Here is a 23,635-nt window from a genome sequence, read left to right on the forward strand (position 1 = left end):
GCGCACGCGCACCCCGCCTCTCTGCCCGCCCCGCCCGCGCGGCACAGTAACAGAAACCCGGAGGTGGGATGGGAAAACTTTATTAGATTTGGCTTCCAGCTTCGGCCACGCGGGCCCTGCCCGCTCCGAGCTCAGGTCACGGGGCGCCCCCGCCGCCCTCCTCGTCGTCCTCCACGTCGAGGCCCGGGATGCCGCGGATCTGGCGTTGCAGCGCCCCTCCCAGCAAGGGCACGGCGCCCTCCTCCTCCTCTGGGGGCGGCGGCGGTGGCGGCGACACGGCCCCGGGCGCTGGCTCTGGGGGCACGGGAGGCTGCGCCGGCGCGCCCTCTGCGCCCTCTGAGACCCCTGCCGCTTCGCCCTGCGCCACCTCGTCCAGGGCACCGCCCTCAGCCTCCTCCTGCTCCTTCTCCTCCTCGGGGCTGTCGGTGAAAGGGTTCTCGCCCTGTGGGGAGGGGCGCGGACACTGAAGGGAGGGAGCACAGGCGGGGATTAAGCTGGGGACAGGGCCAGGCCTGGACCAGCGCCTCACCTTCAGGTAGCGCTCCAGCTTCTTGCTGATGAGCTTGTTGTTGAGAATACTGCGGGCCACCATGAGCGAGGACTTCTTGGACTGCTCCATCATGAGCTGCGGGCAGGGCAGAAGGGGCTGGAGAGGCTGGTCTGAGTGCCCTACAAGTTACCGCCCCGACCCCGCCAGCTTAGAGGGGCCCCGACCCTGCCAGCTTAGAGGGGCCCCGACCCTGCCAGCTTAGAGGGACCCCGCCCCGCCCCCGCACCCACGCACTTCCAGCCCCGCCAACGGAGGGCCTCTACCAGCATGGAACCACAACCTATCTGATCTTTGTTCAAATTCCCTCCTTCCACACCACACTTACTGTAGGTAATTAAAAATACAGATCTATAGATCTCTATCTTTACGGCTGTATTACAGAAATCTGATTTGCTTACAAAAAAGCTATAAGCAGTGAACAATTAAGAAACTAAGAGCCAAAGGTGCAACCCGTAACAAGGTGCCAACTATGCTAATAGGCAAGGAGCACTTTGGGGCCAACGGGGAAGATATAAAAGCAGGAACAGATATTTAATGAAACATGTCTTTTTAACCCACAGAATTCCAAGAATGAAGAATTATTCCCAGTGATGCAAGGGTGAAGAGACTCTTCTCTGCTGGTGGAAGGATCAACTGTTTCCATATTTTTTGGAAAGCAGTTTGACAGAATGTATGAAAAGTAAAAATCTGTCTCATTAATCCCTTCCCAGAACGTACCCTAAATTTAAGAAATGGAAACATGCGTGCACACTGATTGTAGTGGTGAAAAATGGGAAAACACCTAAACGTTCCTCAGTGCAGAAGAGGTTAAATAAATCGTACATTCAAAAGAACATCATGCAGCCCTTCAAATCGGGCTCATCTCTCCACTGGCATAAGAAAGGTGTATAATGTAGTACTGTCTGCAGAGCATGCCAGAGCCATTTTGTCTGGAAGGATTTCCGTCAGTATGCTGGCCCATTTCCTCATGGTGGGAGTACAGGCAAATCTCACTTTGATCATTATAAAAACCATAAGCTAAAAGAAGGATATTTTTGGTGGGGTGGGAGAGCCCATTGAGTCCCTCCCACTCTATTTACATGTTTCAGAAAGCCTTCTCACTTGCTGTTTCTACTCTCTCCATCTTCATTTTTTTTTTTCCTTAGCACGTTTTCTCTACTACTGGAGGAAAATATTAACAGACATCGTACATGCTCATAACAAACTAAAGATACACAATTAGGATACTACTATAGACCATTCCTTAGTGACTCTTTCTCACTTGCCAACACTTTATCCTCCTGGCTCTAGATGTCCAGATAACCACACCATAAATTCTCCCAACTGAGGCACATTTATGTTGCTTCCAGATTTTCTCCACCATAACCCAGCAACACCAGAATAAACTTCTACACTTCCATGCTGGTGCTTTTCCTTCTAACCAGGTTTGGTTTCAAAGTGATAGTGCCCAATTAACTGCAAAACATTTGCAAGTCATGCTTCTTCCACCTGTGTTAAAACAATGACCTGGTCCTCCTGCCTGCCCATCAGCATTGGATGTTGTCACTGTTGGATATTTTTGCTGTGGATAAAAGACAGAAGAATCTGTGCTGCTGCCTCCCACAGCATTTCCCTGCCCACCAGCGAGTGAATGCTCTGGTAAGCACACTGGAACACTCGCCCACAGTTTATAATTTTCTAACTATTTTCTGATCTTGGTTTTATTTTTCACATTTAAAATTTCTTGCCAGGCGCGGTGGCTCACGCTTGTAATCCCAGCACTTTGGGAGGCCGAGGCGGGCGGATCATGAGGTCAGGAGATCGAGACCACGGTGAAACCCCTTCTCTACTAAAAATACAAAAAATTAGCCGGGCGTGGTGGCGGGTGCCTGTAGTCCCAGCTACTTGGAGAGGCTGAGGCAGGAGAATGGCGTGAACCCGGGAGGCGGAGCTTGCAGTGAGCCGAGATTGAGCCACTGCACTCCAGCCTGGGTGAAAAAGCGAGACTCCGTCTCAAAAATAAATAAATAAATAAAAATAAAATAAAATTTCTCTTTTTTTAGACAGTCTCACTCTGTCGCCCAGGCTGGAGTGCAGGGGCTCTCAGTTCACCGCAACCTCCGCCTCCCAGGTTTAGGCAATTCACATGCCTCAGCCTCCTGACTAGCTGGGACTACAGGCACGCACCACCACACCCAGCTAATTTTTTGTATTTTTAGTAGACACAGGGTTTTCCTATGTTGCCCAGACTGGTCTTGAGCTCCTGAGCTCAGGACCTCCACCCATCTCAGCTTCCCAAAGTGCTGTGATTACAGGCGTGAGCCACCACGCCCAGCCAAATTTTCTAGAATTTGGTGCAGATTGAGTATCCCTTATCCAAAGTGCTTATGACCAGAAGTCTTTCAGATTTTGGAATATTTGCATTATACTTAATCAGTTGAGCATCCCTACTCCAAAAACCCAAAATCTGAAATGCTTCAGTGAGCATTTACTTTGTCATATCTGTGCTGAAAAAGTCAGATTTTACTGGGCACAGTGGCTCGTGCCTGTAGTCTCAGCTACTCTCATGAGGCTGATGCAGGAGGATCACTCGAGTTCAGGAGTTCAAGGCTACAGTGTGCAATGATTTCCTTTGTGACCAGTCACTGCACTCCATCCTGCACAACATGGCAAGACTCAATTCTTTAAAAAAAAAAAAAAAAAAAAAGTTTTGGATTTTGGAGCATTTCGGATTTTCAAATGACGATGAACTCAATCTGTATATGTTATGAGGTAGAGGGTCCAAAATTTTCTTTTCCAGAAATATACAAAACAAACCATTATTTCCCTACCAAATTGGCATATAGGTTTACAATCCTTTATCTATAAACTGGAAATCCAAAAGGCTCTAGAAAACAAGTCTTCCCCCAAAATTCATTTGGTGGCTAAATATGAACTGACATTACATTTTTCATTTATATATAAGTCATGTGAAGAATTATTGATGACTCAACTACAAGGCGCTTTCCCCAGATCCTGTTGGAGAGGTTAGTGCTAGTACCATATTGTCTTTCTTTTTATTTTATTTTAGAGATAGGAGTCTCACTCTGTTGCTCAGGCTGCACTGCCATTGTGTGATCACGGCTCACTGCAGCCTCAAACTCCTGGGCTCAAGTGATCTTCCCACCCTAGCCTCTTGAGTAGCTGGGATTATAGGCACTCACCACCATGCTTGGCTAATTTTTTATTTTTTGTAGAGACGAGGTCTCACTATGGTCAGGAACTCCTGGGCTCAAGCAATCCCACCTAAGCCTCCCAAAGTGCTGGGATTGCAGGTGTGAGCCACTGTGCCCAGCCTTGCAGTATTGGCTTTCTGAAGCTGAAAAATTAATTCTGAGGCTTCTGGCCCTAAGGTTTCAGATAAAATATCTGTACTAACTTTAACAAATTACTAAGTCTGAAACATACTGAGATCCTTTGCTAGACTCTCTATTCTGGTTCCACTGTTTCATTACTATGCTAATATCACTTTTTTGTTTTTTAATTGCAGCAGCTTTGTAGTAAGTTTTAATATTTCCAAAATCAATCTCTCAGCTATTGTTAGACTGAATGTTACAATGTAAAACTTTAAAATAATTTCATTTCATTCAGTCCTACTCCCCGACTGATATTTTTGACTAGAATTGTGCTGTCTATATTAATTTGGAGAGAACTGGTTTTTGTTTTGTTTCACTATTAAATCGCCTATTTAAGAACACAGAACATTCCTCTATTCATTAAGGTCTTATTTTTCTTCTTTTTTTTTTTGAGATGGAGTCTAGCTCTGTTGCTCAGGCTGAAGTGCAGTGGCACGATCTCAGCTCACTGCAACCTCTGCCTCCAAGGTTCAAACAATTTTCTGCTTCAGCCTCCCAAGTAGCTGGGATTACAGGCGCCCATGACCACGTCCAGCTAATTTTTTGTATTTTAGTAGAGACAGGGTTTCACTATGTTGTCCAGGCTGGTCTCAAACTCCTGACCTCAGGCAATCCACCCGCCTTGGCCTCCCCGAAGTGCTGGGATTACAGGCATGAGCCACCGTACCTGGCCCTCAAGTCTTTCTTCTTAAATCTGTATTCTTAGCTATTTCATACATTGTGTGGTTATTTTAAGTAGTTTTTCTTTCTATTTAAATTTCTAACCGGTTAATACTAGAATAGAGAAACACTACTACTTTTTGTATGCTATTTTGAATCCCATCCCCTTACCAAATTCTATTAATTCTAAGAACATTTTGCTGGGATCATTCAGCTTTTCTAAGAGCATAATCACATTATTTGCACATAAAGAGAGTTTGCATTATACCAATAATATTGCTAGATTTTTTTTTTTTTTGAGACGGAGTCTTGCTTTGTCGCCCAGGCTGGAGTGCAGTGGCGCGATATCAGCTCACTGCAAGCTCCGCCTCCCAGGTTCATGCCATTCTCTTGCCTCAGCCTCCCGAGTAGCTGGCACTACAGGTACCCGCCACCACGTCTGGCTAATATTTTGTATTTTTAGTGGACATGGGGTTTCACTGTGTTAGCCAGGATGGTTTTGATCTCCTGACCTTGTGATCCGCCCACCTTGGCCTCCCAAAGTGCTGGGATTACAGGCATGAGCCACTGCGCCTGGCAAATGTTGCTAGATTTCTTATGGAACCATCCTTCCATTCCAGAAACAAACCTTACTTATAATGTATCATACATAGGGATCACTACTAGATTGATAATTACTAATATTTTATTTAGCACTTTATTTATTTTTTTGAGACAGAGTCTTGCTCTGTTGCCCCGGCTGGAATGCAGTGGCATGATCACAGCTCATTGCAGCCTCAACCTCCTGGGCTCAGTTGATCCTCCCACCTCAGCCTCCCAAGTAGCTGGGACCACATGCCCCAGTACTTGGCTAACTTTTTTATTTTTAATTTTATAGACACAGGGTCTCACTATATTGTCCAGGCTGGTCTTGAACTCCTGGGCTCAAATGATCCTCCCACCTCAGTCTCCCCAAGTGCTGGGATTACAGGTATAAGCCACTATATCCAGCCGACTTCCTTTTTTTTTTTTTTTTTTTGAGACGGAGTCTCACTCTGTTGCCCAGGCTGGAGTGCAGTGGTGCAATTTCGGCTCACTGCAACCTCCGCCTCCTGGGTTCACACCATTCTCCTGCCTCAGCCTCTTGAGTAGCTGGGACTACAGGCGCCTGTCAATACGCCCAGCTAATTTTTTGTATTTTTAGTAGAGATGGGGTTTCACTGTGTTAGCCAGAATGGTCTTGATCTCCTGACCTCGTGATCCGCCCGCCTCGGCCTCCCAAAGTGCTGGGATTACAGGTGTGAGCCACCGCGCCCGGCCAATCCAGCCCACTTTCATATCTTTAATAATAGTAAACTAATCTACAGTTTCATTTTGGTATCATCTTTATCAGAGTTTTGGAATTAAGGTTTAAGAAGCTTCCTAAATATTGAGAGGACAGACTTCTAACATAGCAGTCTGAGGAGTTCCCTGGAACACTCCCTAGTGAAACTGATGAAAAGTACTAAAAAACAACCATTTAAAGTCTCTGAAAATGTTCCTAAGGACATACAAAATGTTCCTAAGATTTAATGAGGAAAAGCTACTAAAACTCAGTTCCATGAAGAGTTGTGATGTCTGAAACACAACCTATTGCATCCCTGCCTCCCCCACCTTAGTGTGATGGAAACTCCATTCCAGACAGTATAGCCAAGAAGACAGGTCTCCCCGCATCTACCCAGCTCATCTCAATTGAGGGGTATGATATCTTCCCAGGAGGAACAGAATGTCAGCATCTATTTTTCTTTTTCTGAGATAGAGTTTCACTCTTGGTTGCCCAGGCTGGAGTGCAATGGCATGATCTCGGCTCACTGCAACCTCTACTTCCCGGGTTCAAGCAATTCTCCTGCCTCAGCCTTCCAAGTAGCTGGGATTACAAGTGCCCGCCACTAAGCCTGGCTAATTTTTGTATTTTTAGTAGACACGGGGTTTCACCGTGTTAGCCAGGATGGTCTGGAACTCCTGACTTCGTGATCCTCTCGCCTCGGCCTCCCGAAGTGTTGGGATTACAGGCATGAGCCACTGCGCCCGGCCTTATGTTTTTATTTTTTAGAGACATGGTCTTGCTCTGTCACTCATGCTGGAGTGCATGGTATGATCATAGCTCACTGCAACCTCAACCTCATAGGCTCAAGCCATCCTCTTACCTCAGCCTCCCGCGTAGCAGGGACTACAGGCACTTGCCGCCACACCTGGCTAACTTGTTTCTTTTATACACACAGGGTCTCACTACGTTGCCCATGCTGGTCTCAAACTCCTGGACTCAAGCAATCCTCCCACCTTCACCTCCTAAAGTGTTTGGATTGCAGGTATGAGCTATAATGCCTAGCCATAGTTTAAATATTATTAAAATTATGAAACATTAAAAACGAATAGTTCAGTGAGATTGTAGGGTATAATATCAATATATTGGCTGAGCACAGTGGCTCACGCCTGTAATCCCAGTACTTTGGAAAGCTGAGGCAGGAGGACTGCTCGAGCCCAGCCTGGGCAACATGGTGAAACCCTGTCTCTACAAAAAATACAAAAATTAGCTGGGCATAGTGGAACATGCCTGTAGTCCCAGCTACTTGGGAGGCTGAGGTGGGAGGATTACCTGAGCCCAGGAGGTTGGAGGCTGTAGTGAGTCATGATGGTGCCACTGCACTCCAGCCTAGGCAACAGAGTGAGACCCTATTTTAAGAATTTAAAAAAAAAAAAGTATTTTCATACACATGGAAAAAATAATCCAAAAATATCAAGAAAACAATTCCATTTATAATAGTAACAGAAATAATAAAATACTTATAAATAATCTTAACAGGCCGGGCCTGGTGGCTCACGCCTGTAATGCCACACTTCGGGAGGCTGAGGCGGGTGGATCCCCTGAGATCAGGAGTTCGAGAACAGCCTCGCCAACATGGTGAAACCCTGTCTCTACTAAAAATACAAAAAATTAGCCAGGCGTGGTGGTGCGTGCCTGTAATCCCAGCTACTCAGGAGGCTGAGACAGGAGAACTGCCTGAACCCGGGAGGCGGAGGTTGCAGTGAGCCAACTGCATTCCAGCCTGGGCAACAAGAGCAAAACTCTGTCTCAAAAAAAAAAAAAAAAAAAAAAATCTTAATAATAAAGAACAAAGCTTACACCCTGAAAACTACAAAACATTTGAAAGAAATTAATTCATTTACTAGATCTCAGTAAATGAAAAGACATCCCATATTCATGGATTAGAAGACTTAATGTCTATGGTCAACTGACTTTCAACAAAGATGCCAAGATCATTCAATGGGGGGGAAAACAGTCTCTTTCATTTTTTTTTCAAATGGTGCCAGAACAACTTAATATCTAGATGCAAAAAATAAAGTTAGACCCTTACCTCATACGTAAGATATAAATAAATTAACTCAAATGGAACAAAGGCCTAACTGCAAAAGCTAAAACCATAAAATTCTTAGAAGAAAACACAGGGGTAAATCTTCGTGACCTTGGATTTATCAATAGATTCTTAGTTATGACACCCAAAGCATAAGCAATAAAAGAAAACTGGACTTTATAAAAAAACTATTGTGCTACAAAGGACACATCAAGATGAAAAGACCCACAGAATGGGCAAAAATATTTGTAAATCATATCAAATATGGGACTTTACAAAAAGAACTCTACAAAAGACAACGCAATTTAAAAATGCACAAAGAACTTGAATAGACATTTCTCCAAAGATACAAAAATGGCCAACCAGCCCATGAAAAGATGCCATTAGTCGGTCATCAGGGCTACACAAATCAAAACCACAATGAGATACTACTTCCCACCCACTAGGATGACTAGATCAAAAAGTCAGAAAATGCCGGGCGCGGTGGCTTATGCCTATAATCCCACCACTTTGGGAGGCCAAGGCAGGGGGATCACCTGAGGTCGGGAGTTCGCGACCAGACTGACCAATATGGAGAAATCCCGTCTCTACTAAAAATACAAAATTAGCCAGGAGTGGTGGCATATGCCTGTAATCCCAGCTAGGAGAATTGCTTGGACCCGAGGCAGAGGTTGTGGTGAGCCGAGATCACACCATTGCACTCCAGCCTGGGCAAGAAGAGCAATTCTCCATCTCAAAAAAAAAAAAAAAAAAAAAAGTCAGAAACTAAGTGTTCGTGAGTATGTTGAAAAATCAGGACCCTTATATGTTGCTGGTGGAAATGTAAAATGGTGCAGTCACTTTGGAAAATAGTCTGGCAGTTCCCTCACAAGTTAAAGTGTTACTATTTGATCCAGACATTCTAGTCCTAGTTATATACTCAAGAGAAATGAAAACATATGTCCACGTAAAAACTTGCACAATAATGTTTCTAAGAGCATTATTCATAATAGCCGAAAGGTGAAAACAACCCAAACACCCAAAAAGATGAATAAACAAAATGTGCCACATCTATCTACACAATGGAATAATATGAAGCCATATGAAGGAATGAAGTTCTGATACATGCTACAATGTGGCTGGACCCCAAAAACATGCTTAGTGAAAGAAGCCAATCACAGAAGACCACATATTATGTGATTCTGTTTATATGAAGTAGCTAGAATAAGCAAATATAGACAGATTAGTAGCTGCCTAAGGCTGGAGGAGGACAAGAGATTGGGGGACTGATAGCTAAAGGGTTTCTTTTTGAGGTGATGCAAATACTGTGTAATTGAATGACTGATGACTGCAGAATTCTGTGAATACATGAAAAACCGATGAATTGTTTTTTGTTTTTTTTTTTCATTTGTTTGGTTTTTTTAGAGACAGGGTATTGCTCTGTTGCCCAGTCTGGACTGTGGTGGTGCAATCATAACTTACTGTAACCTTGGACTCCTAGCCTCAAGTGATCCTCCCACCTTGGCCTCCCAAAGTGCTGGGACTGCAGGCGTAAGCCACCACGCCCAGCCCAAAGACTACTGAATTGTATACTTTAAATGCGTGAATTGTACAGTATGTGATTCTATCTCAGTAAAGCTGTTACCAAAGATAACAATAATAATTAGAAGCTTTCCATTCATCTCTACAGTCTGGAATTCTAAAAAATACAGTATTTAAATTGTATTCAAATTATCTCTGTAAACCAATGACTGCTGGTGCCTTCTAAATATCTTTCGTCATCCTTCCAAACCTCTCTACGGTTACCAGCTGCTATGGCTTGTTCTTTTTTTTAACTTCTTTTAGGATCAATTTTGAGTTTATATTTTGCTATCACCTCCCCTGTATTTTCCAACTTTTTTTTTTTTTTTGAGACAGAGTCTCGCTCTGTCACCCATGCTGAAGTGCAGTGGCACAATCTTGGCTTACTGCAAGCTCTGCCTCCCGGGTTCACGCCGTTCTCCCACCTCAGCCTCCCGAGTAGCTGGGACTACAGGCACCTGCCACCACGCCTGGCTAATTTTGTTTTTCTATTTTTAGTAGAGACGGGTTTCACCATGTTAGCCAGGATGGTCTCAATCTCCTGACCTCGTGATCCGCCCACCTTGGCCTCCCAAAGTGCTGTGCCCAGCATTTTGTTTTTTTTGTTTTGTTTTGTTTTGTTTTTGAGATGAGTCTCGCTCTGTCACCAGGCTAGAATGCAGTGGCGCAATCTCAGCTCACTGCAACCTCTGCCTCCTGGGTTCAAGCGATTCTTCTGCCTCAGCCTCCCGAGTAGCTGGGATTACAGTGCCCGCCATCGCACCCAGCTAATTTTTGTATTTTTAGTACAGACAGGGTTTCACCATGTTGGCCAGGAAGGTCTCCATCTCTTGACCTCGTGATCTGCCCACCTTGGCCTCCCAAAATGCTGGGATTACACGTGTGAGCCAGCACGCCCAGCCAGATTTTCCAACTTTTATTAATGACATACAGTTTCCATCCTCTGCAGTCTTCTAACCCCTACTAGTTCCTAGCATAAGAATCTGTTTTTGGCAAGTTCCCTAAAGCTTCTCTGTTGCCAAAGCCAACTGACACTTTCCTTTTCTTCCCAGAACTCTTGGTGGCATTTCTCAATCCTAAGTCTCTGCAACCAGAGAGACCCCTGACCCTGTCCACCGTTCAGAATCATCACACCGAAAAAGCCCAGAGACGAATTGTGATGAGCATGGAAAAGGGTGGAGAAATGCTGCTTCCCACGCTCACTTGGGATGCGAACATCTGTTCATAAACCCCACCACCCTCCTCCAGGGTGAAGACAGCCAAGCCCCTCTTTGGCCCAGACCTCGTCCTGGGCCTCCTTGCTCTCTGCCGATACACAGCCCCTTCACCTCCACCTCCAACACAGCATATCGTCCATTCAATCAGAAAACACCTACTCTGGCTTCCGTGCTAGGCACTGGAGCAACACTGGAAAATGAGACAGAATTTGCTCATTCTCTTGCCTTATGTTCTCCATGCCCCACAACACACTTCCCTACTGCTCCCTGCTCCCTGACAATCTTGGCAGCACCACTGTCCTCCCAGTTCCCCAAGTCAGAAACCAGAGTCACCCCAGGCTCCTGATTACTCCCACATGCCAGCCTCCGGCTCCCTTCCTTCAGCTGCTCTTCTCCCCTTCACTCCCAAGGTGGGGTCTCTTCTCATCTGGAGACTGCAGGAGCTCCTCCTTGGCCCCCACTGCCCCACCCAGGTGCAGGCCTGAAGTCTCTAGTTCAACACCAACTCTAATCCCGTTAATCCCACACTTGAAACTTCACTGCCTACAGGAACAAGCCCAGGCCTCTCAGTGCAGCTCTCCTGAGCCTCAAGCCCAATCCTCTCCTCCAGCAACACTTGCACTGTATCATCTCCATTTGGTTTCTGAACCTAATCTGGCTCTGGCCCCTATGAACATGGAGATCCCCATATCCCACAGAATATGTCACCTTCTCCCAGGCAGAGTCCCCATTTCCCACCTGTCTCTCTGTAGCTGTGCTGCCTGCACTGGGCTGGAAATGTCCACATCCACCTCCTCCTGCCTCCACTGCAGTCCCTCACCGGCAGGCAGAGGTTCTAACTGCACAACCTCCCCAGAAGCCTCACTCAATCTACCCACAGGACAGAGGGAGAGCACTGTGGCCACTCACCCTGCGGTTCCGGTTGTGATCCATGGTCTTCAGGTGCTTCTGGATGATCCCAAACTGCATGGGAATGAAGAGGTCGCAGGCTGCACAATGGGCTGCCTCCACCTTCTTCACAAAATGCTCCATGGCAATTTCTGTAGTGGGGAGGAGGGAGTCACTACTGGGCCCAGGTGCCTAAGATAGACCCAAGTGTTTGAGAAAAAACCACACCAGCTCCTCCTCAACTCGCCCTGCCACTTCCACCTGGGCCTGAGCCGAGGCTGTTCTCCTGACCTTCCCTGGGGGAACAGAAGGGTGTCCTGACCCTGCACCGAGAATCAGGAGGGCAGGCTGAGGACTTGCCTGGTGGGAGTGGGCTGAAAATCTCCTCACCCTGAGTCAGATCCTGGTCTCTGTAGATTTGCTGGATGAGGCCATCAAGGTCCTCCACAGTTTTTCGGAGCTCCTCTGTCTTCTTGGTCTTGTTGGTGACGTACTCCTGCAAGGAATATAAAGGTTCACGTGGGCCGCCTTATGTTCTCAGGGGTCCAAGAAACTAAGAGTGGCTGTGTTACTCCAAGGCTCACCTGCAGAAAGTCAGCCGTCTGCTTAGGGAGCTTGGTGCCTACGTACTTAAAGTGTTCCTTGTGGAACTTGCTGTCAAGATGGCTGGCCATCTCGTCCTCATAGAAGGTCCGGTATTTGCACAGAGAACACACAAACTGGATCCTGCCACAGGAAGGAAACGAGGGGCTGAGGCTGCAAGTGTCCCAGGGGAGAGTGCTGCCGCCTCACCCAACCCAGACACAAGCCCTGAAACAGGCCTTGCTCATGGGCCTCTGAAGTACGGTCCCAGCAGAGGGACAGGCTGGGACCAGTGGGGTTGGGAGTAGAAAGGGCCAGAAAGTCTGCAGGCTGCAGTTACTGCAACGTAGGGGACAGGGGAGGAGCTCTTCCTTCCCACAGGCAGGAGGCTGAAGCCTGAGACAGCAGCTGCTGCAACAGGCAACGAGTCGCTGGAAAGTTGCTGGAGGGCCTCGCTACCAAGGCTGGGCAGGAGCGTGTGCACTTGGCCCAGGTGGGGACCGGAAGGAAGGATGCCCTGGCGTGAGCCAGGTGGCCCTGAGGTGCAGAGTGGAGTACGCAGTCCCGAGGCAGGGCCCGAAAAGGTGCTGCATCTTCCTTCTGGGATCTGGGGGACTCAAAGGCCCAGCCCATCCTCTGCTCAGAATGCTTGGGGGTGGTGTCGGGAGGGATGGGAGGCAGCAGGCCTGGGCACCTGCTGCCTCATCTTCCTCTTCCAAGAAGAGACCAGTCTGAGCTGGAAGGAGGGCGCCCGCCCGGCCTGCCAGAGGGCAGCCTGGAGTCACCTGGGCGAGGTGCTCTGTCTGGGCCTGGTGTCCACAGTAGAAGCCCGGGGTCTGGGGCCTGGGCCGGAGCAGGCCGCCGTGGCAAGGGGCGGAGGAGGCCAGCCGCCACCGAGACCTCGGGGCGGGTCCCTACCTCTGCCGGACGTCCTTATCTGGGCCACGGGGTCAGCTTTGTCTGGAGAGCCCAGGGGCCAGGCGCCGGCGAGGCTGAGGAAGGTCCAGCAAGAGCAAGAGTCTGAGGCGGAGGAGGCAAGCGCCAGTGCGGGAGCCCTGAGGGCAGACAGACCCGACCAAGGGGCGTGAAGGGCTCAGCCGCAGACAGGCCCGGCCTGACAGGGCCGGCGGGCAGGGCAGAGGGCAGGCCCGAGGCTGCCACAGCCCACAGGTGCTGCCATCTCTCCTGGGCACGGCGGTGGCCTCCTGGCAGCTAGCTGGGGCGGCACAGGCGCCTTGGACCTTGAGTCTCTGATGAGCTGGCCCCCTCCCTCAGGGGCATCAGGCCCCCAGTGCACCTTGGGGTTCGTGCGCCGAGTGACCTAGCGCCGGAGCTTCTGGGCAACGGTGCCGAGCGATGTCAGGTCTCGGCCCACAGACGCCAGCGGTCGCCAGGCGGCCGCAGAGGGGCAGGGTATGAGTCAGGCCTTGGGAGCTGGGCCTGGCGGGAAGCAGGGTCCATGCACGGCCGAGCAGGTGGCGGCTCCCAAGGGAGGCCAGAGGGCGGCGAGCTGGCAGAGCTATGGCCCTGCTCTCCTGGCGGCAGCCCCACAGCGAGGCAGAGGCAGAGGGGTGGAGGGAAACTGGTTACCTTTCCACCATGCGGTCTCGCTGCCGCTTTTTCTGCTTGTCCTGACTCTTCTTGCCTGCCTGCAACTTGCGCTTGGTCTGGCCATTCTCATCCTGGGTGGTTAGGGCCCCTGTGGGAGCAGATGGGCACTGTCACCAATTTGGCTCTGCCAGGACTGGGCAGGCCCTGCGGCCTCGGGCTGAATCACCCGCTGTCCACTCCAGAGGGTCCATCGAGAATAGCTGTCCAAGCAAGGCCTCTGGCCATGAGCAGGGCTGGGTATCCTGGGCTGTGCAGGGAGTGGGTTTGGCCTAGGCCCCAAGGAATGGGGGCCAGGCGATGACCCCTCCACTCTCCAGGACACCCACGCTCTCTGTGCAGTGGGCCAGGAGAAGGCTGGAAAGCAAAGAGGGGGTATCTTGGTGGGGACACTGGCACATGTTCAGAGGGGCCAGGTGGTGGGATGCAGGGAGGCTGCTCACATGGCCCTGCCCACCCCCAACCGGGCACCGCGGCAACAGTGGGCTGACGCTAGATTTGCTGTTAGGTACCTGCTGGCGCTCATCACTCAGGTGGGGGGACACGGAATCCCAACAGGGGCTGGAGAGGCGCTAAGGGAGAGGACACGCACACCAGAGCCGTAAAAACTGCACCGAGGGTCCCAGATCGGACACCAGCCACTGAGGACTCGGAACTGCGCGTTACTGAGGGACCGAGGGCAGGGGGCGTGCCTGGGGTTCCCCACACTTTTACTTGCTGCCCCCATCTGAAGGCAAAACCAATGTGCTAGGCAGGGGTCACCACCATCCACAGCCTCTGCCTGGGAAGGAGGAGGAAGAGTGGGAAGGGGGTGGAGGTGGCAAAAGAAAGCCCCCTGCCAGCGCACACCCGGGCCCACAAAGGAGGTCCCCAACTGGCCGCATGTCTGCCACAACCCTGCCCTCAGCTGGGTCCCTCCCACTGTGAGCCCCTGGAAGAGCCGCCCTAGCACCAGGCACCCCAGGAAAACTCACCCTTCTCTGGATCCTCTTTGCCTTCTTCTCTGCCATCCTCTTTTCCCTCCTCGTCCTCTCCGTCCTAACAATTTCAAATTCCAACTTTAAAACAGGTGCCTTTTTTTTTTTTAAAGAAACTAAGTTTATTAGATCAACGGTATACAGTAAAACAGCTGCTTGCTCCATAGACAGAGCAGGGCTATCCTACAGGCAGGGTGGCCCAGAGTAGCCCAGTTATTTACAATGGCTTTAAATGACAAGGCCTGGCTATGTGCCAGAAACCTCACATCCTCCCACTACCTGGTGCACAGGGAGCTCGTCCCATTTTCCAGCAAGGAAACTGTGCCTCCAGCTAAGCAGCCTGTGCTTTCTGCCAGACCACACTGCCTCCCCATGCTGGTCACCATGCACGCAGAGCTGACACAGCACTGCCTCTGGCCCCCAGGGAGAGCACCACTCTTCAGGCCAGCTTGCCCCGCCTGCAGACAGAAAATGCCCAGCCAGAGCCACTTACCACTCTGGAGCCCTTCTCCACAGCCTCGGTGCCTTCAAGGCCCTCTGTGGCTTCTCCCTCGGTGCCCTCATCTGAAAGGGAAAAGGAGGTAAGTTCAACCCAGGAGCTCCCGGAGGCAGGGGGCAGCCGCCCAGTACCACCTAGCTGGCTCACCATTGTCTGAGTCGCTGTTGTCCGAGCAGTCCGTGCGGGTGGCTTTGCTATCTGGCTCGTCAGGACTGCCGCCCTGCTTTCTCTTCTTCTTCTTGGTCTAGGTTATAAGGTGGGGAAGCCGTGTCAGGGTGCATGGCTTCCGGCCCTTAGCTCCGCCCCAGTGGGAACTAAGCTTCCCAGCGGGGAAGGCCGCCTCCACTCACCCGGAAGTCGGCTGTGGTCCAGGTCTTCCAGGTCCGCCTCATCTGCTTCATGCCATTGCCAAACCCGAAGCCAAAGCGGGAGCCGCCTGGGAAGGCGCCCCCACCTCGCATGCCCTGGAACATGCTGTACTCGGGGATGATGTTCTGGGAGAAGAGGGAGGGCAGCCGAGAGGCACCAGACATGCACTGGCCCCGGGCCCCCATGGGGTCTTCCCACATGCGCCCATAGCCTGAGGCCATTGGCCGGCCGCTCCGGGCATCCCGGGCCCAGCCCTGTGCCCTGGGACTGAAGGTGTCGTTGCCACGCATGCGGAACTGGTCGCGGTAGGCATCGTATTGGCCCTCATAGGCCATTTCCATCTCAGGGTCAAGCTCGCTGTAGTCATAGCCTGACCGGTACAGGTCACGCTCACTCAGGACGGCCCTCGAGTCACAGGACTCATAAGAGTCATACCTGCAGAGGCATGGGGTGAGCATCAGGTGGAGCCCCTCAGGATCCCTGACCTCCAGGCAACTGCTCCTGCCCTCCCCAATCTCCTAGTCCAGCACCCACCCTGCCCTGGTTGGGAGGCTCAATGTTCAGAAATGCCAATTAAAGAGTTCCAGCCTCTCAGGTGATATAGGGGCACCACTGCCCCAAACTTGAATGTAGCCACACACTGGCTTGGGGACCCTAAGAAGGGCTGACAACTGGGGTAGGGGCTCTAGTCCAGTGAGTCTCAACAAGGGGCAGAGCTGCTCCACAGCCCTTTGGGAACATGTGCACCATCTGTGGGAGCCGCAACGCCCAAGGCTGCTCCTTATGGGGCAAGGCCGAGTACCCCAGCACCCTGCAGGATGCAGGCAGGTCCAGCACAATGAATGCGCAGCCAGTGAGGCTGATGATACCCATGGGAAACACTGTTCTTGTCCCTCATGGCTGGGGAACCTTCAAACTCTGCAAAGTCCCTCATTACCAAAACTTCTGAGACAAAAGGGGGAGTATTTCCCAGGGAAGACACTGAGAGCTTGCCCAGGGACAAGAAAAAGAGCTGTATTACATCAACCCTGGAACCCAGAGCCAGGCACCAAACTCTATATACCCTATATTGCAACTGGGAAGGCAGGCCAGACCTCCTCCCAGGACACAGAGGGCACCGCAGAGAGCTCTTTTAACCGTGACTGCAGCCCGTAGCCCACATCCCCACAGGCCTGGACCCCACACACCTCACAGGCACAGGGGCTCCCCTTGCACACTCTTCCCTAAACCTGGGCCACCAAGAGGCACCGGCAGCTCTAAGAGCAGCAGTTGGCGCTGCCACTGCTCTGCTTACCCTGATCCCAGGCTCCAGGCTGTGGTAAGAAGGTGCACAGCAGCAACACAAGGCCAAGCCTCACATGCCAAGCCCTCAGCTCTGAGTGCTGCAACTGTTCGGCCAGGAGTTACAGAGCCCATGGCATCAAGTCTCCTTGTGCCTGTCCCACACTCTGCCACCACAGCCCTGGGGCCTCACTTGGCCCTACCAGTGCTCAGCCAGGCGACTCCTTACTCTTGGCTCTCACTCTTCTGTTAGCTGGTGCTCCACTCTCTCCCGTGCTAGAGATACACCCACCCTCCTCACCGAAGCCTCACACTGGGCATAAGCACTCTTGGGCCAAGTCCAGTTCAGTTAATAACAAACGCCCACAGCATGATGCTTTGGAGTAGGGCAGATCTGGTAGGCGAGGCCCAGCCTCACCACGTACTTGCTGTGTGCCTTCGGGGTATGACCTGCCTGCACTTCTGTATCCCCACCTGCAAAATGAGGACAGCAGCAGTTCCTCACAGGAGTGCTTCCATCAGGTACATGTTTGTAAGGCACAGGAGAGTAACCAGGAAATGCCCACACCTGTCCCGACCCTTATGTGGGGGTGGCCCAGCTCGCAGTGATCAGCCCCAAACGCTCGTCACACCCTTCACACCAAACTCCATCTGTCCTGCCCTGACACCACGCAGGAGGCAAAGTCTCAAGAGAATTCCAAATGGCTGTCCTTGGAGGGAGGGGCGGCTGAAACACTCTGTTTTTGAGGGCACAGTGAAGTCTGCCCAATCTGGGCTTGTTCCTCCCACTGCAAGCTGGGAAAGGCTGACCACCAGGCAGTGCAGCAGGGGTTGAGGGTGGGTGAGAGGAGACACAAGTCAGAGACGGGAAGTGCAACGGACCCTGCTGGGAGCCACAGCAGCACCAAGCAGGGGAGAGGAAGCAGACACAGAGGGGCACTCAAGAGAGGAAGACGCAGTGGGCAGTAGGCAGGAGCTGCCCCTGCAGAGCCTCAACCCCTAGGCAGGTGTCCACTCACCTTTCTCCACCTGAGCCGTACACGCCTCCTTGCATCATGTCTGTCTCCAAATGCGGCACCATATCTAAGCGCTGGTTAATTCTGGATAAAACGGAATCGGCACTGGCGCTACCCGAGGCACTAGTGTTTGCATTTGTGTCAGAGCTAGGCATTTCCCAAGAGTGTGAAGTGGCCATACCATACCCATAGTTGGTGGTGTTATCCTGGCCATAGCCATAGCCATAGCCATAGCCCTCGTAGCCTGTAGTGAGGGAGACACAGACAGACAGATGGTGGGGGCAGGCAGAGGGGAGGCAGACAGAGACAGAGACAAACACACATACAAGGGTATCTTCTGTCACAGAGAGAGAAGACCCTAGCCACTGGGGCTAGATGGGCCCTGGTCATTCTGATGAGGGCCTCCTGTTAAGGAGTAGGTAACCCCAGAAACATGCCCCCTCCCCACTCCCAACCTTGGCCAAGCGGGGCAGTAGCAGAGAAACACAGCCAGAACAACCCCAAGGGACAGGACAGCAATCACAGGAATGACACTTGCCTCTATTTGTCCCAGAGTTCCAAGTTCCATATCCTACAAAAAGTAAAAGGGCAGTTACATTTATACTTGCTTACAATACAAGGCCATAAAATTCAGGTGCAAAGACAATTATTCCCAGGACCTGACTGGTCACAGCAGGCTGCACCTCCCCTAACCGAAAAGCCTTGAGCTTGTGAGCACCGTGCAAATGACCCAGGCCACTTGCTGCCCTGATGCCTGGCTGCCTGTGGCTCTGAGCATCTGTTATTTAAGGATCCTTCTGTTCCCAACACTCTCAACTAAGGAACTTGGCTCCTATACTCCTCCCTTTAAGAGCCAGAATTAGAAGGTGACCTCCACACCCCAAGCTAAGTGCTAATCAGTTTATAGCACAAAACCCAACCCCAGTCTCCCAAGAGTCTGCTTTAAAAGGGAGGGCCAACAAGCCCTTGAATTGTTGACTGTGCTGTGCTGGAACACATCAGTGAGAGAAACCCAAGAAGCAACCCCTCGCTTGAGAAAAGCTGTGGAGAGAACAATCTGGATTACCAACTTAATATGCTCTGGATTCAATCACAACACATGATAAAACCTCATTCCTTCAGGAACATAAAGCCACTGAGAAATGACAAAGTGTAAAGTCCCCTGGGAACTCTGAGTCAAACACACAGTTCCTCCCCAAAGGAGGGCACAGAGCAGGTGACCCCTTTCCCTGGGTCTCTGGTGAGACCCAACAGTTGTTTCCCATTCCATGTCATCTATGCCCCGCAGAGGACATGCTCATCCCAGGGCAGGGGACCAAAGCTCAGTGAGACAGACAGCAGGGCAATAAGTGGCAGAAGCCAGACCACAGCAGGAAGAGTGTAAGTCAACTGAAAAGATGAGCCAGCGAGAACAGGCAGGCTGTCGTCCTGCACTTGGGTTCCTCCACGACCCAGTGCACAAAAAGAATGGGAAGAAATCAGAGAGAAGCTGAGGAACTACTGATGACCACTATGTTTAACAAGAGAGCTCACAAAACAAAAACTCCTGGGCTAGAGAAACCAAAAGAGAGGCTTCTCATCCATTTGTTTACGCATCCCCTGAGCACAGGGAACAGAGGCTTGCAGTCCCAAGCACTGCTCAGGCATGGAGATCTGCTTGTTGGTAAGAGAGACGCTAACAGCCAAAGAGCAGCATGGTTAAGTCAGGAGTGGTGGCTGAGGAAAGAATGGCTAAGGAGCCATTCTAACAGGCAAGAGAGGCTGGCAGAGCCACATAAAGAACAGCGCACAAGGCTGGGTGCAGTGGCTCACGCCTGTAATCCCAGCACTTTGGGAGGTCAAGGCAGGAGGATCACCTGAGGTCAGGAGTTTGAAACCAGCCTGGCCAACATGGTGAAACCCCTTCTCTACCAAAAATACAAAAATTAGCTAGGCGTGGTGGTACATACCTGTAGTCCCAGCTACTCAGGAGGCTGAGGCACAAGAATTGCTTGAACCCAGGCGGCAGAGTTTGCAGTGAGGTGAGATCGCACCACTGCACTCCAGCCTGGGCGACATAGTGAAACTCCATTTCAAAAAAAATAGAACAACACACAGGTAGCCCAGGCAGCTACTGTACACCTGGCCAAGTGACTGTTTGTACCAGGGACAGTGGGCACTAGCTATTCTAAAGAAAACAGGAGTTGGGAGTGGTGGCTCACGCCTGTAATCCCAGCACTTTGGGAGGCCAAGGCGGGTGGATCACGAGGTCAGGAGTTCGAGACCAGCCTGGCCAATATGGTGAAACCTCATCTCTACTAAAAATACAAAAATTAGCCAGGCGTGGTGGTGCGCGCCTATGGTCTCAGATGCTTGGGAGGCTGAGGCAGGAGAATCACTTGAACCTGGGAGGTGGAGGTTGCAGTGAGCCAAGATCACACCACTGCACTACAGGCTAGCCGACCGAGCGAGACTCTGTCTCAAAAAAAAAGACAGAAAAGAAAAAGAAAATAGGATACGGAGGCAAAAGCAGATCCATCAGGGCTCTGCTTGGGAGGCTACAACGTGGTCACTGCAAGCTTCACCTGCTGAGGATCTGCCACAACAGAGTGAGGAGGCACAAGGAAAGGAAGCAGCATCAACTCCATGAACACCACTTTATGTTTTAAGGACAGGCAGGGCCTCCCATGATGGGCAACTCTCAGGAGTCCCTCCAGGCAAACACTCACTACATGCCACTTGCTATGCCTGGAGCAACCCAGACTTCTTGATGGACATCCCAGCTGGGTCCCAGGAGGAAGCCTTCATCTAGACTGGCGTTTAGGGACTCCCCAAGACCTGCCCTTTCTGAAAGAACACCCCAACTCATTTCCATCCCCAGAAGGGATGAGATCATGGTTGACAAAGGAAATTTTAAGGAGATATATCCTTAAAGATATATATATATATGTAAAAATAAGATATATGTACATATATATTTTTGAGATAGAGTCTTGCTCTGTCCTCCAGGCTGGAGTGTAATGGTGTGATCACAGCTCACTGCAGCCTCGACTTCTTGGGTTCAAGTGACCCTTCTGCCTCAGCCTCCGGAGTGGCTGGGACAACAGGCATGTGCCACCATGCCCAGCTAATTTTTTCTATTTTTTGTAGAGACAGGGTTGCACTATGTTGCCCAGGCTAGTCTCAAACTCCTGGGGGCTCAAGTGATCCTCTCATCTCAGCCTCTCAGAGTGCTGAGATTATAGGCATGAGCCACTGCACCTGGCCCCAAGGACATAATTTTTAAAAGAAAAAAAGACATGGTCATAGTATGTGATATTTATGTACCAAAAATAGAAAACAATTTAACACTCAACTTTAAGGTAATAGTTAATCAGATTACAGCCTACCTACTCAGTGACATATCATGTAAGCATAAAAAGAGAATTTACTATGCCTCATGTGGCACAAGGAAATGCTTCTAACATGAAATAAAGCAGGACCAGCCAGGCGCAGTGGCTCACACCCGTAATCCTTTTGGGAAGTGGGGCAGTTAGATCGCTTGAGCCCAAGAGTTTGAGACCAGCCTGGGCAACATAGCAAAACCCCATCTCCACAAAAAATACAAAAAATAGCTGGGCATGGCAGGGCATGCCTGTAGTCCCAATTTTGCGGGAGGCTGAGGTGGGAGGGCTATCTGTGCCCAGGAGGTGGAGGTTGCAGTGAGCTGAAATTGTGCCACTGTGCTCCAGCCTTGGAGGACAGAGTGAGACCGTATCTTAAAAAAATAAAATAAGAGCAGGACCCACAATTCAATCCACCTATAAATTATTAAACTACATAAAATTAGTAAGCTGACAAAAATTAAATATTAATATGGTAGGATCTTGGTTGACTGTTTTTCAAAATGTTATTTAAATGTTATATTGTTCTTACAATTCAGGCCAGAAGGAAAAATAAATCCATCTCTATTCTTTCACAATTGTGTATGTAAAAAAATCTCAAACAAATCTACAAAAGAGCTACTAGAATAAGTGAGCTTAGCAAGGTTTATTACAAGGTCAATCTATAAGTCAAATTTCAAATATTACAAGGTAAACCTACAAATCAAATAGCAATCAAATTTCTATATATCAGCAATGAATTGAAAGTTTTTAAAAGTACCATTTACTATAGTACTAAAAGCATGAAAAAAGCGTAAATCTAACAAAATACGTGTAGGATCTGTGTTGAAAACTACAAAACACAACATCAGTGAAGTGACATACTGCGTTCATGAATCAGAAGACTTTACATTGTTAAGATGTCAATTTTCTCAAACTAATCTCAAACTAATCTATAGATTCTACAGATTTGATAGATCTATAGATCCAAGGCTCTCTCGCTCAAAATCTCAGCACGAATTTTTAAAAAAACTTCATAAACTGATTCTAAAATTTATATGCAAAAGCAAAGAAACTAACAATTTTGGAAAAAAGAACAAATCTGGAGGACTCGTATTTCAAGATTACTACTATCCAGTAATCAAGACTGCATTGCTGGGCCAGGTGCGGTGGCTAACGCCTATAATTCCAACACTTTGGGAGGCTGAGGCAGGTGGATCATGTGAGGTCAGGAGTTTGAGACCAGCCTGGCCAACATGGTGAAACCAGTCTCTACTAAAAATACAAAAAGACTGCTGCTGAACGAAGTTTAGATGTATAGACCAATGGAACAGAATGAGAGTCCAAGAGTCCAGAAACAGACCCACAGTATATGGTAAACTGATTTTCAGTAAAGGTACGAAGGCAATTCAATAGAGAAAATATAGGCCTGGAGCAGTGGCTCACAGCTGTAATCCTAGCACTTTGGGAGGCCGAGGTGGGTGGATCACCTGAGATGGGGAATTCAAGACCAGCCTGGTCAATGTGGTGAAACCCTGTCTCTACTAATAATACAAAAATTAGCCAGGCGTGGTGGCACATGCCTGTAATACCAGCTATTTGGGAGGCCAAGGCACAAGAATCGCTTGAATCTGGGAGGTGGAGGTTGTGGTGAGCTGAGATCCCGCCATTGCACTCCAGCCTGGGCAACAAGAGCGAAACTCCGTCTCAAAAGAAAAAAAAAGAAAGAAAAGAAAGAAAAGAAAAAGAAAAAGAAAAGAAAAGAAAAATAAGGAAAGAAAGAGAGAGAGAGAGAGAGAGAGGCCAGGCGTGGTGGCTCACGCCTGTAATCCCAACACTTTGGGAGGCTGAGGAGGGAGGATCACGAGGTCAGGAGCTCGAGAACATCCTGGCAAATATGGTGAAACCCCGTCTCTAGTAAAAATACAAAAAGATTAGCCAGGCATAGTGGCACACCTGTAGTCCCAGCTGCTTGGGAGGCTGAGGCGGGAGAATGGCATGAACCCAGGAGGCAGAGCTTGCAGTGAGCTGAGATCGCACCACTGCACTCCAGCCTGGGCGACAGAGCGAGACTCCATCTCAAAAAAAAAAAAAAAAAGAAAATTTTTTTTTTTTAAACAAATGGTGCTGGAACAATTCTATATCTATATGCCATAGAAGAAGAAACCTTAACCTATACTGCACACCTTATAGAAAAATTAACTCAATATGGATCACAGACTAAATGTAAAACCCATAACTAAAACACCTAAAAGAAAATTCTAAAGAAAATATTATAGATTGCTTAGATATAAAAGCAAAACCATCATCTATTAAAGAAAAGATTGAATTGGGCTTCAAAA

General features: G+C 49.5%; 1 protein-coding gene and 1 long non-coding RNA gene across 3 annotated transcripts in view; one reads left to right on the top strand and one right to left on the bottom strand.

Annotated features, from left to right (window-relative positions):
- Positions 1–64: 64 nt before the first annotated feature.
- The window catches only part of AKAP8L (A-kinase anchoring protein 8 like), a 33,365-nt gene continuing 9,794 nt past the window's right edge, over positions 65–23,635 (bottom strand). The window contains exons 3-15 of one of the 2 annotated variants that reach the window (XM_032169990.2): positions 18,491–18,523; positions 18,139–18,196; positions 17,956–18,036; positions 15,637–16,090; positions 15,434–15,530; positions 15,281–15,351; positions 14,785–14,848; positions 13,793–13,901; positions 12,205–12,346; positions 12,011–12,116; positions 11,642–11,772; positions 530–625; positions 65–442 (exon numbers count right to left, since the gene is read on the bottom strand). In XM_032169990.2, coding sequence (XP_032025881.1) covers positions 137–442; positions 530–625; positions 11,642–11,772; positions 12,011–12,116; positions 12,205–12,346; positions 13,793–13,901; positions 14,785–14,848; positions 15,281–15,351; positions 15,434–15,530; positions 15,637–16,090; positions 17,956–18,036; positions 18,139–18,196; positions 18,491–18,523 — 1,748 coding nt within the window. In that variant the 3' untranslated portion in view covers positions 65–136. Of the gene's footprint in view, positions 443–529; positions 626–11,641; positions 11,773–12,010; positions 12,117–12,204; positions 12,347–13,792; positions 13,902–14,784; positions 14,849–15,280; positions 15,352–15,433; positions 15,531–15,636; positions 16,091–17,955; positions 18,197–18,490; positions 18,524–23,635 lie in introns of both variants that reach the window. The other variant, XM_032169989.2, reaches the window with a different exon arrangement.
- On the top strand, positions 1,588–11,635 carry LOC131380899 (uncharacterized). The gene is made up of 3 exons (XR_009209178.1): positions 1,588–2,188; positions 6,825–6,911; positions 10,568–11,635. It is a non-coding gene; the product is annotated as an uncharacterized LOC131380899 (long non-coding RNA).

The sequence above is a fragment of the Hylobates moloch genome, unplaced genomic scaffold (genome assembly GCF_009828535.3).
Source record: "Hylobates moloch isolate HMO894 unplaced genomic scaffold, HMol_V3 SCAFFOLD_12, whole genome shotgun sequence".
NCBI lineage: Eukaryota > Metazoa > Chordata > Mammalia > Primates > Hylobatidae > Hylobates > Hylobates moloch.